Source organism: Bos indicus x Bos taurus, chromosome 3, assembly GCF_003369695.1.
Source record: "Bos indicus x Bos taurus breed Angus x Brahman F1 hybrid chromosome 3, Bos_hybrid_MaternalHap_v2.0, whole genome shotgun sequence".
NCBI classification, from domain to species: Eukaryota; Metazoa; Chordata; class Mammalia; order Artiodactyla; family Bovidae; genus Bos; species Bos indicus x Bos taurus.
Genome location: NC_040078.1, coordinates 51,515,107 through 51,531,702, shown reverse-complemented (window position 1 = coordinate 51,531,702; position 16,596 = coordinate 51,515,107). Strand labels below are relative to the sequence as shown.

At 40.9% G+C, this 16,596-nt stretch overlaps 1 protein-coding gene across 1 annotated transcript in view; it reads left to right on the top strand.

The window, feature by feature from the left end:
- Window positions 1-1,230: 1,230 nt before the first annotated feature.
- The window catches only part of EPHX4 (epoxide hydrolase 4), a 36,984-nt gene continuing 21,618 nt past the window's right edge, over window positions 1,231-16,596 (top strand). Inside the window, exons 1-3 of the mRNA XM_027536532.1 lie at window positions 1,231-1,535; window positions 3,666-3,751; window positions 11,601-11,758. Coding sequence (XP_027392333.1) covers window positions 1,305-1,535; window positions 3,666-3,751; window positions 11,601-11,758 — 475 coding nt within the window. The 5' untranslated portion in view covers window positions 1,231-1,304. The remainder of the gene's footprint in view (window positions 1,536-3,665; window positions 3,752-11,600; window positions 11,759-16,596) is intronic.

Genomic DNA, 16,596 nt, shown 5'->3' with positions numbered 1-16,596 from the left:
GTGGGTTGCCATTTCCTTCTTCAATGCATGAAAGTGAAAAGTGAAAGCGAAGTCTTTCAGTTGTGTCCGACTCTTCGCGACCCCATGGACTGCAGTCCATCAGGCTCTTCCGTCTTGGGATTTTCCAGGCAAGAGTACTGGAGTGGGGTGCCATTGCCTTCTCCGGCTCTCAAGAATAGGACCTAACAATAACTCTCACACATTGCTAGTGTGAATTAAACTCGCAGCCACTTTGGAAACCAGTTTGATAGTTTCCTATAAAGTTAAATGCATACCTACCTGACCCAGCAATCCCGCTTCAAAGTGTTAACCCAAGTGAAATGAAAACTTACATCTTCCCACCAAAAACTTTACATCAATGACTTTATTCATAACCACCAAAAACTGGGAAAAAACTCAAATATACCTCAACTGTGAACTGTTCCATAAGCAAGTATGGTACATCCATCTAACAAAAGACTAATAATAATAATAATAAAACAATATACCTAACAGTATAGTTGAGTCTCAGATACATCATGCTAAAAGAAAGAAGCCAGAAGCTAGAAGTTGAATACTACATGATGATTCTATTTACACAATCTTTTTGTAAAGGAAAAAACCAGAGGGACAGAAAAAAGACCAGGGATTGCCAGAGGCTTGACTTTATAACCAGACACCTAGCTGGTCAGATAACGACTCAGAACCTAGTTGGAAAATAGCAACACCTTCAGATGAGCTTTGGGAATGAATAAAGAAATGTCTTTCGGGTGGTATGAAAATCGTTTACTGCTCCTCCTCCCCCATGAGCCCCATAATTCAACGATCCAGAAAGAAGGCCTTAAATTGGGTGGGGCGGGGAGGGGGGGCGCAAGAAGAGGATATGAACACTGGTCAAAATGCATGGCTCTTCCTCCCACAGTATCTAGGATGGTTTGGGAAAGTCTCACCTTCATTTCCCCCACAGTTTATCAGTTTGAAACGGGGCTTTACTCCTTGCGGAGGAAGGTCGGCTCTCCACCCTTGCCTATCCAATGCGGACCTCGCAGCGCTTGCGGTCCGCGGTGCGCCGCTCCGGGGCTGGGCGCGGCCGTCCCGAGCTCTCACCGTGAGTGTGGTAGCCCGGGGCTGTGACAACGGACCCGAGCCGGGCGCTGCAGCACGGGGACCCGCGGGGAGGCGTGCGCGGGGCAGGCGACCGCGGACCGGCTGGCGGGTCTGACGCACCGCCGCGCTCGCAGTCTCGCTCCGGCTCCAGAGTGCGCGCCGCTGCTTCCCGCGCCTCGGAAGCGTCGCGTTGCGGGCCGCGCCGCCGCCACCGCCCGATGGCGAAGCTGCGGGATTGCCTGCCCCGCCTGATGGTCACGATCCGGTCCCTGCTCTTCTGGTGCCTGATCTACTTCTACTGCGGGCTCTGCTCCTCCATCTACCTGCTCAAACTTTTGTGGAGCATCTGCAAGGGACCCTCGCAGACCTTCCGGCGGGTAGCTCGGGAACACCCGCCCGCGTGCTTGAACGACCCCTCTCTGGGTACCCACTGCTACGTGAGGATCAAGGTGAAGGCGGGCGCGGGCCCGGCGCTATCGCGAGGGAACGTGACGGCCATGAGAGCTGAGGCTGATCTTTGTATGACGCCCAGCCCAGCGTCCCCTAGTGTTCTCGGGGCTAGTAGGGCGCGCTGCAGGGACGGAGAAGACGCCCGGGGGATGCTAGAGGGGCGAGGTGCCAAGGGAGAGGGTCAGGGGGTTGTGTGTGTCGTTATGGTCCTTGCGTGTGTGTGTGAGAGAGTCTAATAATCTGGGTCCTGCTATTACTGTCCCCTACTCCTCCACCGCAACAACCTTCTCCAACTGTAAGGGGAAGCGGTCGTCTGTCACCTTTTTGCCCTTTAGAGCTCAGATAAGCTGTAGGGAATTGTTTCTGGTGGCGCCCTACTGTCTCAGGAGACGGTCCTTGCCCAAATTTTAGAGATTGGAACAGTAAATAGAATAAGTCATTGCAAATCACGAGTTTATTCAGATCAGCAGAATGGAGCATTCACAGATGACCTAAGCAACATCAAACAATAAATAAATGGTGCATGTTTATGGAGAAGGAAGCAGCGCTATGATGCCAGAGACCAAAGGAATGGCACAAAAAGTAAATGTCAACTATTCATGCAGACTCTTTAATTGCCCATGCTTGTCCCAAGCTTTCTTACAGCCCACGATTATTCTATTTCCTGAGGCTCCAGGTGGTGAAGGGAGATGGCTTTTTGTGATGCACCCTACAAGTCTGACTCACAGGCCTTTCAAAAATAGCCTCCATGAAGGGATAGTTTTGTCACCAGGTCTGGGGTTCCTGTTAGGAGCTAGACTGCCCTGCAGCTGGAGTTCAGACCACAGAGGGGTATGTCCTTTATACCCTGCAGTTGACATGAGAATTAAATGAGTTAATATTTGTAAAAAACAAATAAGCTAAAACCAAAAATCTTATAACAGTGCCTGGTACATAGTAAAATGAAATGAAATATTTATTCAGTAAATCCAGTCAAGTTCCTACAGCCTTTCATCTTCCAAGACTCGCCACCAATAAAAGAAGTTATTGAACTTCCAGGAAGGCATTCTGCAGTAGAGGGTAGAAGTCAGAGTTGTTATGTACATCCTACCTGAGGGGGAAAATCAGTTTAAGAATCATTCGGAATTCATCACAATGACTCTCTTCTGACTTTGGCCACTTAAAGAATTTCCCTAGAGACCTAGAACCAAGGAACAGAAAGAGCGTTGTCCTGGGCAGTAGGACAAGATGGAGGTTCTAGCCACAGTCCTGCTCCCAACCATCTTAATGACCCGTAGTAACATCTTTGGACCTCAGTTTCTAACTCTGCAAAAATGATAGGGTTGAACTAGATGAGCTTTAAGATTTTTTTCACATCTGGAAACCCAATTACTTGGGTTATCTGATGTAAAACCCGGTTAGTCTCTGGGTTTTGGTTCTTGTTTTTTTTTAACCTTACTTCCTTCTGAGTTTTTGTGTTTCTTTCTTGCTCCACTTTCCTTTCTTCTTTTTACTTTGTATTTGCTATTTTTCTGTCTCATTTCTATGATTTTTGTTTCCCTTGGGCAATCTTGTCTCCCATACGCAGAGCAAAGGTTTGAGCACTCAGAGCATTCGGCTGTTAGAGATACACTGACATGACATGAGGAGCAGGCAGCCAGGGGAATGGTGCATGCAACTCTCAACTGAAAATAATGTGGGAGGGAGAGAACTAAAAATAAGGAAAGGAGGTGTGAATTATATAACTGATGGCACAGCTCTTGATGGGTAAGCTGAGAAAAGTATATGACTAGGAGGTAAATAATGGCAGGAATATAAATGCAGATCAGAATTATTTACTTGTCCTGCAGAATTTGAGTGAGACGAAGTGTGACACATCAGTAAGAAAATTATAACTGTTTCAGAAGCTCATAATATAGATAAATTGACAGCATAAGTAGAAGGTAATGTCAACAAAGCGAATCTGTTTATTTAACCTGCTGATAAACAGTGGTTATTTTTTCTTTCTGAAAATTAACAATACTTATTTTATCTCTTGATATTAAAAATAATGCAAGTGAAATTTTTTAATGGCATGGAAATGCTAATTGTACTTTTACAGTCAACACAAAGCGTCACTGAAACCTCATGCACTGTATTTCCTACTGCAGGATTCGGGCTTAAGATTCCATTATGTTGCTGCTGGAGAAAGAGGCAAACCACTTATGCTGCTGCTTCATGGATTTCCAGAATTCTGGTAAACTTAACAATAACTTTTTCTTTTGCACTAAAGATTTGGCTTACCATAGTGTCATTTTATTGTAGTGGTTTTTAATAGACCCCATGCTATGATCAAGTGCTGGCCTAGAGTTATTACTCCTAAGTGTTCCGCAATCACAAGAATGATATTCCTTCTGTTTTAAAGAAACATGCATATTGTTATCCTAAATTTATTTATTTTTGAGAATTAAAACAAGTATCATTTAGTGTTTCAAATTTTTGAAACAGTCAATTGCAAAACAGTTTTTAACTTTTTGTTTTATATTGTAATATAGCCAGTTAACAATGTTGTGATAGCTTCAGGTGGACAGCAAAGGGACTCAACTATATATACACATACATCCATTCTCCCCCAAACTCCTCTCCCATCCAGGCTGCCACATAACATTGAGCACAGTTCCCTGCGCTGTACAGTAGGATTTTGTTAGGTATGTATTTTAAATATAGCAGTGTGGCTCAATGTTGTGTGGCAGCCTGTATAGGAGGGGAACTTAGGGAAGAATGAATACACGTATATGTATGACTGAGTCCCTTCATTTTTCACCTGCACCTATCACAATATTGTTAAAGACTAAATTAGTATAGCAGTGTGTACAAATCGATCCCAAACTCCCTGACTATCCCTTCTCCCTATTTTTCCCCCTTGGCAATCATAAACCAGTTTTTATAGTACCTACTGATGGACATGAGTTTGAGCAAGCTCCGGGAAATAGCGATGGACAGGGAAGCCTGGCATGCTGCAGTCCATGGGGTTGCAGAGTCGGACACGACTGAGCAACTGAACTGAACTGTGGACAAAATGCAACACTGGGTGGTAAAGGAGATTCGAAAGAAACCAAAGAATTAGAGTGCCTGTTACCTGGCAGCCTTTGGTAAGACTTGGGTGAGGGGAAGGCAGGAGGAGAAGAGGGCTCATGGAAACTGAAAAAGGACTCTTTCCTATGCACATAGTAACAGGCTCAGATGAATTCAGGACAAATTAAGGATCAGAATATTTCATGTGGAGGAAAAAACCTATAGCCAAAAATACACAGTTACCTACGGGAAAATACTCTGTTCCCCTTTGAACCCCACAGAACCAAATAAGTACAGATGAAACAACACATGATGAAACTTTAAAAAAATGAATATCTTTTAAAAGATGGTACATATTAAGGTGGTAAAAAGAAAATCAGATTTTTGCTAACTTAGGGTTATGATCTTGAAATGGAAAAATGGACCAAAAAATTATATTCTCTAAACTGACTTAAATGTAGATGTGTGGTATGTTTTTAAAGTTCTAGGAAATTTCTCCTTTACTTTTGCTCTTAACACCTAGAATTCCACATTACATATTCCTCACTTCCTTTAGAATTCTAAAGATTTTGTGTCATCCGAATTCCTAATTTAAAATGCATCTAGCTCTGAAAGAATATTTAGTTAATACTTTTAGAGTAAAAGGGCCTTTATTAATAGATTGCTAGTGCACTAGGAAGTGTTAGGCATTGAAGAAGAGAATGGAGGAGGGCAAAAACCCATCTAGTTCATCATTTTTCTAGAGCAAAAAGTCTATGACATGCCAGCATGCTAAGTCGCTTCAATCGTGTCTGACTGTTTGCAACCTCATGGATGGTTGGCCACCAGGCTCCTCTGTCCATAGGATTCTCTAGGCAGGAATACTGGAGTGGGTTGCCCTGCTCTCCTCCAGGGGATCTTCCCGACCCAGAGATAGAAACTTTGTCTCTTACATCTCCTGCACTGGCAGGCAGGTTCTTTACCACTGGCACCACCTGGGAAGACCCTATGACATGACTGGCTTACAAATAAAATGTTAGTCTAAAGTATTAATCAAATCTGCATAAAGTAATATGGGCAGTGAATTCTGGCTCAGCCGCTTAGTTGCTGAGACTTCTGTTTGTGTAAGTCATACCCTAAACCGAGATCTCTATGTTGACATTTTGTCTTCCTTCCGAATTACCACTGTTACTCATTATGCAATCTAGTCAATTCCATTAATGAACTCCATTCAGGAAAAAGTCAGTTCAAATCAGAATTTAGGATAACGGTGTTTTGATTAAACCATTTCAAATCTCTCTTAGACTTTCCTTCTTCTGTTTCCAAAAGCCCTTTCTCTTGCACTTTTCCCCTATTATGCTTGCATGCTCAGTCTCTCAGTCATGTTCGACTCTTTGCAACCCTGTGGACTGTAGCCCACCAGGCTCCTCTGTCCATGGAGTTCTCCAGTCAAGAGTACTGGAGTTTGTTGTCATTTCCTCCTCCAGGGATCCTCCTAACCCAGAGATCAAATCCAAGTCTCCAGGGATTCCTACATGGGCAGGCAGACTCTTTATCCCTGAGCCACCTGGGAGGCCCTCCTTTTTTTTTTAAGAGCCAAAAAGCTTTGGCATTTTGAACCAATTTCAATTTATATTGCCCATGTAAATATCCCTTTATTAATCAAGTTTTGCCTAAATGCACATAAATTTATAATATTGTAGATCAAGTAGGTCAGATTATTTGATACAGTGAAAACAAAATAATCATAAACTGGCAATGTGTGTAAAAATGCTTTTTAAACAGAAAATCATTATACAAATATAAGGTATTATTTGCATTTATCATCATTAACTAAGAACAGCTGTTGAGAATTGGTGATGTTTAATATATACTATTAGATGTTACACAGAATAAAATTCTGGGTCTTCTTAAAATATAGAGGAAACATCAAACAATATACAGATCTATGAGTCCTTTAGCTAAATTAGTGCCAAATAAGGCGGTCACAGATGATTTTCTCCCCCCTCCATCTCCACCTCAATTTGCATTGCTTTTAAAAATATTTTGAGCTGATGCAGGCAGTTTCTGGCAATAACACCAGCTGTATGGGACACACTCGTCATTACTCAAGTGCTCAGGCAAGTAAGGGCTCTTCATGCATGCAGCTGAGCACAGAGCCTGATGACTGTGGCTTTTTCTCCATTGTAAAAGGGAAGAGTATACTCTGCATCTCAAAGAGGCTAGCCTGGTAAACGAGGAGCCCTCCTTGTGTTAAGAATAACTAAGAAAGAAGTTGCTTTTTGTGAAGTGTCCTCTGCTTGAGCTTCCCAGGTGACTCAGTGGTAAAGAATCTGCCTGCAATGCAGGAGACTCAAGTTCAGTCTCTGGGTGGGGAAGATCCCCTGCAGACAGAAATGGCAACCCACTCCAGTATTCTTGCTTGCGAAATTCCACGGACAGAGGAGCCTGGTGGGCTACAGTCCATGGGTTAGCAAAGAGTCAGACACGACTGAGCGACTAAACAACAACAGAGCAACTGGGTGGGGAAGGAGGGGAACAGTGTGCATGAAAATAGCTAGTTTTGTTTATTTATAATATTTTCAGGAGTTACTGATTTTATGTTTCATTTTTGTATCAAGGGGGTTATTTTGTTTTATTCATGTGAATGACATGCTCATCAGTGTATCACTGGGGTGATTTCTTTTTCAGTTTAGAGTTAATGTGTAAATCAAATATGCTTTATTTATGAACTCTAGGAAGATTACATTTAAAAATTATTTTGTAATTTATTAAGATAGCAGTTGCAGCCTTTAAATATCCCTAGAAATGTTTAAGATATTGTTTGGCCCCACTCATTGATACTAGAAATATTTGGATTTATTTGGAAGGCAATTTAAATTATTAATAGCATAATAATATATGCAGGTATTATGTTTACATTAAATGTAAAATGCTATAGGCCTGTACACATTATTTTGAGTCAAATTTCTACCTTGACATCTCTACTTAAATGAATTCTAAACAAAGACACAGGTACTTAGGATATTAAAACAATGCACATTTTAGTAGAAATTGAATATAAATTCCCCCAAGAGGAATCTGGGAACTTTAGTTCAGAGTTGTCTCAAGGTTTGAACTTGAGTTTGAACTTGGGACAGAGTTTTACTGAACAACTGGTATCTCTAGCACTATCATAATTCAGTGCTTTCGTTTTTCCATTGTTTTACTCAGTCGACAAATCTTTATTGAGCATCTTCACATCTGCCAGGCAATTCAACGAGCTCACAGTCAAGTGGCACAGTCCAGGCACCCACAGATTAGTGTAAAGCACATGCCCAGTGCACTGAAGAGTGTGCAGACAAATGGAAGAATATGGAAGGGGCCAGCCAACCCACCTGTGAAGGAGGGAACCTGGGAAGTCTCCTAGAAGAGAAGATGCCCAGCAAGAGGAGTTCAGTGAGGGGTGAAGGACAGGGGTTGTGGGGAGGAGGGAAATGCTGAGGAGCGACGAAGTTTCAGAAAAAGGAAATTATGTAAACGAAGTCATGAAAACAAGACCCATGTTTATTCACTGCAAGCAGATAAGTGCTGCAGGGGCAGCATAGCATGGGTTCTCAGGCTAGACCACCTGGGTTTGGATCCTGGCTCTGCTATTTGCTAACTCTGTGACTTTCAGCATATCCACAAACCAATCTGTACCTTGGTTTCTTCATCTGTAAAATGGGGATAATAATAGTACTTACTTTAATACTACTATTTTGAAGATCAGCATTGCTATATGTGAAGCACTTAGAATTGTGCCTGGCATGTAATAAGACAGATATAGATGTTAGCCCTTTTTTATGATATAGCAAATGATAGAGGGTATAAGGTAGTCAAGCTGGAAGATTAGGAAGGTCAAATCTTAGAGGTTTTACCTGCCAAAATAACCTGCTTGGGCTTCATGTCGTGAGTAACTGAGAGTCAAGAAAGAGTTTGTTTTTATTACGTCACTCTGGTTTTATAGAAAATAGAGCCAAGGGGAATGAAACACACAATTAGACCAATCAATGGCTGCTGCATAAATGGATGCCCGAATGAAGGTAATGATATCAGGGATGGATAGGAAAAGTGATTAAGGAAATATTAATATTTAAGAGGTTAAATTTACTGAACTTTATTGATTGGGTATGAAGGATTATAAAGAAGAAAGAATTAGGCTTCAGTTACAAAGACATAAAAAAAATCAATTCAAAATATTAAGTAAGGCTATGAGAAAATAGGTGCATGAGTGCTTCAGTGGCAGAATTCTCGCCAGCCACATGGGAGGCCCAGGTTCGATTCCTGGCCCATGCAGCCATGGCATCCCCTTTTAGGGCTTCTCTGGTGGCTCAGAGAGTAAAGAATCGGCTTGCAATGCAGGAGACTGGGAGTACAAACCCCTGGAGATGGTGAGGGACAGGGAAGCCTGGCGTGCCACAGTCCATGGGGTCACAAAGCATCAGGCAAGACTGGGCAACTGAACAACAACGACAACATGAAAAAATAAAATCACATGTGTTGACAGATGAGCATCTTCTAAGGAATCAAACTGCTTCTGTTGTTTATTACAACCCAGAGAGATTATCTGGGTTATTAAGAAAGACACTTTTGTTAAAGTTTTCAAATCCATGTTCATTGGCAGTGCTTTTGCAGATTTTCACAAATCATAGATATCCTAGTAATAGACCAAAGACTCTATCCATTCATAAATCCTAATATGTGTCTGACACCTTTCCTGATAATCTAGCTGTTGATGTAAAGTGGTCGATTTGTTTCTTCCTTCTCATTGTTTTGTGTATTTTTCATTGCAGTCTCCCTTCATTATTGGTTTATAATCTCAGATCACTCTGTTCTCTTTCCTATTGTGCTCCAAAAATCTTTCCAGACAATGATCTACCATTTGTCTTTGTCAGATAATTTTATACTGTGTTTCCATGAACAGATGTGCATGCAGATGCTTCTAATGCATATTTTGAGTTCTATAACACAGTGAGTCACTTTGAAAAATCCAAGTCTCTTTTTCTGTTTGTTATCCATAATGATTTTGCTTCTTAGAAGAAGGAACTCTCATGGAGCTCTGTATTTCAATTAATTCTGCAGTTTTATTATCAAGCATAAGGGGAACACCTGGTCTAGCAAGCTTCCAGGACCTGGCTGTCCCTGGGGCCATTCTAATTGATCAGTGCCTGGGCCATTTTTGTTGTTAAATGTTTTTAACCACACACTTGCTTGTCTTTATAGTTCAGGATCTTCTCAGAAGAATTTTGTTTTAGCAAGCAGAGGTTTATCTTTTTCTTTTCTTTAAATTTCATGTATTTATTTATTTATGGCTGTGCTGTGTCTTCATTGCTACGCGTAGGCTTCCTTTAGTTGTTGTGAATGGGGGCTGCTCTCTGGTTGTGGTGTTGGGGCCTCTCATTGTGGTGGCTTCTCTAATTGTGGAACACGGGCTTAGTTGCCCCTCAGCATGTGGAATCTCCCCAGACCAAGGATTGAACCTGTATCTCTGGCACTGACAGGCAGATTCTTTTTTTTTTAATATAAATTTACTTATTTTAATTGGAGGCTAATTACTTTACAATATTGTAGTGGTTTTGCCATACATTGACATGAATCCACCATGGGTGTACATGTGTTCCCCATCCTGAACTCCCCTCCCACCTCTCTCCCCCTCCCATCCCTCTGGGTCATCCCAGTGCACCAGCCCCAAGGACCCTGTCTCATTTACCACTGGGTCTCCAGGGATGTCTCAGAGATTTATCTTAAGTAGTTGTTTTATCGGAGAAGGCAATGGCACCCCACTCTAGTACTCTTGCCTGGAAAATCCCATGGATGGAGGAGCCTGGTAGGCTGCAGTCCATGAGGTCGCTAAGCGTCTGACACGACTGAGCAGCTTCACTTTCACTTTTCACTTTCATGCATTGGAGAAGGAAATGGCAACCCACTCCAGTGTTCTTGCCTGGAGAATCCCAGGGACGGGGGAGCCTGGTAGGCTGCCGTCTATGGGGTCGCACAGAGTCGGACACGACTGAAGCGACTTACCAGCACCAGCACCAGCAAGCTGAGTAAAATCCCCCTTCTAGGAAAATACATTTTCATCTTGCAAGTTTTTTTTTTTTTTTTTCATACTGAGAGTGTTTAAGATCTACTCTTGTAGCAATGTTCAAGTCTCTGATACAGTATTTTTATCTATAATCACCAGGAGATCCCAGATACTTGAGATCCCAGAACTCATTCCAGCTGGAAGTTTATACCCTTTGACCAGCATCTCCCCACTTCAAGGCGTTACAACCTCTCAAAGACCGATCCCTAGGCAGGTCAAGTCGTGATGACCTCCTGGGACCCCCCGGACTGGAGTTTGGGTGTCCCCAAGATCTCCAGTGTTACCAATGCTGGGTAGAATTAAGAGATTTGTAACTCATTGCTAGTTTGCCCACCGTGGACAGGAATAGATAATTAAGAGGTTTGTTTTGCCCACCGTGGACGGGAATAGATATGATGTAAGTTCATCCTACCCAGAACTGTTGCAACCTGAGAGCCAGGCATCCCCGGGTCAGGGTGCAGATCCCCAGGCAGACTGAGGCGTGACAGCCTCCTAGAGATCAAATCCCCGGGCAGGTCGAGGTGTGACAGCCTCCCGAGGATTGGGTCCCTGGGCAGGTCCCAAGTTTTTTGAAAGAATCAAATGGTACAATATACAGAAGCACTTATAGGCACAGACTAAGTGATAGTGGTAAGCATTATATAAGCAAAGCTTAGAAAATTGACTTCTTAGGTACATTTCTTAAGGGTATCTGGTATTTTGTAGTTTCAGTAAATTCTCGCCCTTTGTTACATTCCCACTGGAGCTGGTTTAAAAAAAAAAAAAAAAAAGTCAATTTTAATAATGTGAGTGCTTTCTTTTCAAACAGGTTTTTTCTTTCCTGCCCACACATGGCTACATAACCTTTCTCCAAAATGAGAAGTTACAGTTTTCCACTTAGACAATCTGTAATGGTATTCTTTATATTCGTTAGTGTGGTATTTTTAACATATCTTATTTTCTGCAGGTATTCATGGCGTCACCAACTAAGGGAATTTAAAAGTGAATATAGAGTTGTAGCACTGGATTTGAGAGGCTATGGAGAATCAGATGCTCCTGTTCATCGAGAGAATTATAAATTGGACTGTCTAATTACAGATATAAAGGATATTTTAGACTCTTTAGGTAGGTTTTAAAAAATAGTATTCATTCTTTTTAATGAACTAACATTCAACAAATTGTGAATTGATAACCTCATTTCTTGGGATGGTACTTTCCATTTACCTGAGCTGTTATCTGGATCCTGTCATTTGGCGTATACAACTCAAAATATCTATAGAAGGAATTTAAAATTATACATCCAGAATAACTATTCAGTTACCAGCCAAAAGTGACTCTCAAAATTTGTTTTTAAAAACTGACTTAATGTATACTATTTATTATTTTCAGAACTAATTATTAGAAATTTGATTCTTGTTCTCAGAAAGTTTATTTCTTTAGAACCCACACTTAAATATTCATTTAAACATATTGTTAGATGCAGAAACACTTGCATTATCTTTTATTGATCAGTTAGTGCCACAATAATATTGTGTAACAAACCACCCCAATCTCAGTGACATACAGTCAAAGGCATTCATTCCTATGCTGGATCTGCAGGTCAACCTTAGGCTGAACCCTTCTGGGTCTTAGCCTCAGGCCACAGGTCCAGCTAGGATTGACTTCTCAGAGTGAATTGGGTTGCAGCCCCAGCTAAAGGAGAGAAGCTGCCTGGGGGAAGCTCTTCTTCTCACTGTGGTTGAAGTGGCAAGAGGATGAGCCCCATAGCAAAACATATTTCAAGTTTCTGGTCACTGCTCATTGGTCAAAAGCAAGTCACATGACTGAGCCCCAAATCAAGTCATACAGCCACCAAGAAACCAAAGCAAATCACACTGCCAAGTCTAATATGAAATGGATAGTAAAGAAACTTCCCTGGTGGTCCAGTGGTTAAGACTCCATGCTTCCACTGTAGGAAGCACGGGTTCTATCCCTGCTGGGGGAACTAAGATCCTGCATGCCTCAGGCCAGAAAAGGTGGGGGGGCTTGGTGGTAAAGTATACTACCTTTATGCACTGGGAAGACGAAAAGGAGGAGTAAATATTTTATAGCAATAATCTAATCCACTGCATCCCTTTTGACTAAAACCCAGTGTGTTTATAGAGCCAGTATAGTGAGAAACCCATGAAACCAAAGACCCATTTCTACAAGAGTCTAATGAGAGCATGCTGCTGCTGCTGCCAAGTCGCTTCAGTTGTGTCCGACTCTGTGCAACCCCATGGACTGCAGCCTACCAGGCTTCTCCATCCATGGGATTCTCCAGGCAACAACACTGGAGTGGGGTGCCATTTCCATCTCCAATGCATGAAAGTGGAAAGTGAGAGTGAAGTCACTCAGTCGTGTCTGACTCTTAGCGACCCCATGGACTGCAGCCCACCAGGCTCCTCCATCCATGGTATTTTCCAGGCAACAGTACTGGAGTGGGGTGCCATTGCCTTCTCCCAATGAGAGCATAGATCAGGTCAATATTTTTAGAGGAGAAAAAATGGATGCAGTCTGGGGGTGTCAATACAGCATTGTAATTTAGTGTGATTACAATAAAATCAGAGACAGTGATTTCCAACAGCCATATATCATTCATATTTTGTGGTAATTCAGTCAGACTTGGCCTAATTTTGTCATCATGCAATTTTCTAGTCAAATGAATAATGTAATCTTGCTTATGACCTAGGTATATGTAGTCTTTACCATGGTTTTCCAAACTCAGGTTTATGTAACCAGAGCTGAACTATTTCAGACTTTTTCTTTAAGTATAAATTCCCAAGAGAAGTTCTGAATCTTTAGGTCTATAATGGACCTGGGCATCTAAATTTTCAAAAAAAACTACACTAGTAATTTTCTGGTTGAATCTTTAGGGTTTTCTATGTAGAGGATCATGTCATCTGCAAATAGTGCGAGTTTTACTTCTTCTTTTCCAATTTGGATTCCTTTTATTTCTTTTTCTGCTCTGATTGCTGTGGCCAAAACTTCCAAAACTATGTTGAATAGTAATGGTGAAAGTGGGCACCCTTGTCTTGTTCCTGACTTTAGAGGAAATGCTTTCAATTTTTCACCATTGAGGATAATGTTTGCTGTGGGTTTGTCATATATAGCTTTTATTATGTTGAGGTATGTTCCTTCTATTCCTGCTTTCTGGAGAGTTTTTATCATAAATGGATGTTGAATTTTGTCAAAGGCTTTCTCTGCATCTATTGAGATAATCATATGGTTTTTATTTTTCAATTTGTTAATGTGGTGTATTACATTGATTGATTTGCAGATATTGAAGAATCCTTGCATCCCTGGGATAAAGCCCACTTGGTCATGGTGTATGATTTTTTTAATGTGTTGTTGGATTCTGATTGCTAGAATTTTGTTAAGGATTTTTGCATCTATGTTCATCAGTGATATTGGCCTGTAGTTTTCTTTTTTTTGTGGCATCTTTGTCAGATTTTGGTATTAGGGTGATGGTGGCCTCATAGAAGTTTACCTTCCTCTGCAATTTTTTGGAAGAGTTTGAGCAGGATAGGTGTCAGCTCTTCTCTAAATTTTTGGTAGAATTCAGCTGTGAAGCCGTCTGGACCAGGGCTTTTGTTTGCTGGAAGATTTTTGATTACAGTTTCAATTTCCATGCTTGTGATGGGTCTGTTAAGATTTTCTATTTCTTCCTGGTAGAGTTTTGGAAAGTTGTACTTTTCTAAGAATTTGTCCATTTCTTCCACGTTGTCCATTTTATTGGCATATAATTGTTGATAGTAGTCTCTTATGATCCTTTGTATTTCTGGGTTGTCTGTTGTGATCTCTCCATTTTCGTTTCTGATTTTGTTGATTTGATTTTTCTCCCTTTGTTTCTTGATGAATCTGGCTAATGGTTTGTCAATTTTATTTATCCTTTCAAAGAACCAGAAAATTACTAGAAATAATCAATGACTATAGTAAAGTTGCAGGATATAAAATCAACACACAGAAATCCCTTGCATTCCTATACACTAATAATGAGAAAACAGAAAGAGAAATTAAGGAAACAATTCCATTCACCATTGCAATGGAAAGAATAAAATACTTAGGAATATATCTACCTAAAGAAACTAAAGACCTATATATAGAAAACTATAAAACACTGGTGAAAGAAATCAAAGAGGACACTAATAGATGGAGAAATATACCATGTTCATGGATTGGAAGAATCAATATAGTGAAAATGAGTATACTACCCAAAGCAATTTATAGATTCAACGCAATCCCTATCAAGCTACCAACAGTATTCTTCACAGAGCTAGAACAAATAATTTCACAATGTGTATGGAAATACAAAAAACCTCGAATAGCCAAAGCGATCTTGAGAAAGAAGAATGGAACTGGAGGAATCAACCTACCTGACTTAAGGCTCTACTACAAAGCCACAGTTATCAAGACAGTATGGTACTGGCACAAAGACAGAAATATAGATCAATGGAATAAAATAGAAAGCCCAGAGATAAATCCACACACATATGGACACCTTATCTTTGACAAAGGAGGCAAGAATATACAATGGATTAAAGACAATCTCTTTAACAAGTGGTGCTGGGAAATCTGGTCAACCACTTGTAAAAGAATGAAACTAGAGCACTATCTAACACCATACACAAAAATAAACTCAAAATGGATTAAAGATCTAAACGTAAGACCAGAAACTATAAAACTCCTAGAGGAGAACATAGGCAAAACACTCTCTGACATACATCACAGCAGGATCCTCTATGACCCACATCCCAGAATATTGGAAATAAAATCAAAAATAAACAAATGGGACCTAATTAACCTTAAAAGCTTCTGCACATCAAAGGAAACTATTAGCAAGGTGAAAAGACAGCCTTCAGAATGGGAGAAAATAATAGCAAATGAAGCAACTGACAAACAACTAATCTCAAAAATATACAAGCAACTCCTACAGCTCAACTCCAGAAAAATAAACGACCCAATCAAAAAATGGGCCAAAGAACTAAATAGACATTTCTCCAAAGAAGACATACAGATGGCTAACAAACACATGAAAAGATGCTCAACATCACTCATTATCAGAGAAATGCAAATCAAAACCACTATGAGGTACCATTTCACACCAGTCAGAATGGCTGCGATCCAAAAGTCTACAAATAATAAATGCTGGAGAGGGTGTGGAGAAAAGGGAACCCTCTTACACTGTTGGTGGGAATGCAAACTAGTACAGCCACTATGGAGAACAGTGTGGAGATTCCTTAAAAAACTGGAAATAGAACTGCCTTATGATCCAGCAATCCCACTGCTGGGCATACACACTGAGGAAACCAGAAGGGAAAGAGACACGTGTACCCCAGTGTTCATCGCAGCACTGTTTATAATAGCCAGGACATGGAAGCAACCTAGATGTCCATCAGCAGATGAATGGATAAGAAAGCAGTGGTACATATACACAATGGAGTATTACTCAGCCATTAAAAAGAATACATTTGAATCAGTTCTAATGAGGTGGATAAAACTGGAGCCTATTATACAGAGTGAAGTAAGCCAGAAGGAAAAACATAAATACAGTATACTAACGCATATATATGGAATTTAGAAAGATGGTAACAATAACCCTGTGTATGAGACAGCAAAAGAGACACTGATGTATAGAACAGTCTTATGGACTCTGTGGGAGAGGGAGAGGGTGGGAAGATTTGGGAGAATGACATTGAAACATGTAAAATATCATGTAAGAAACGAGTTGCCAGTCCAGGTTCGATACACGATACTGGATGCTTGGGGCTAGTGCACTGGGATGACCCAGAGGGATGGTATGGGGAGGGAGGAGGGAGGAGGGTTCAGGATGGGGAACACATGTATACCTGTGGCGGATTCATTTTGATATTTGGCAAAACTAATACAATTATGTAAAGTTTAAAAATAAAAAAAAAAAAAAAAAAAAAAAACTACACTAGCAG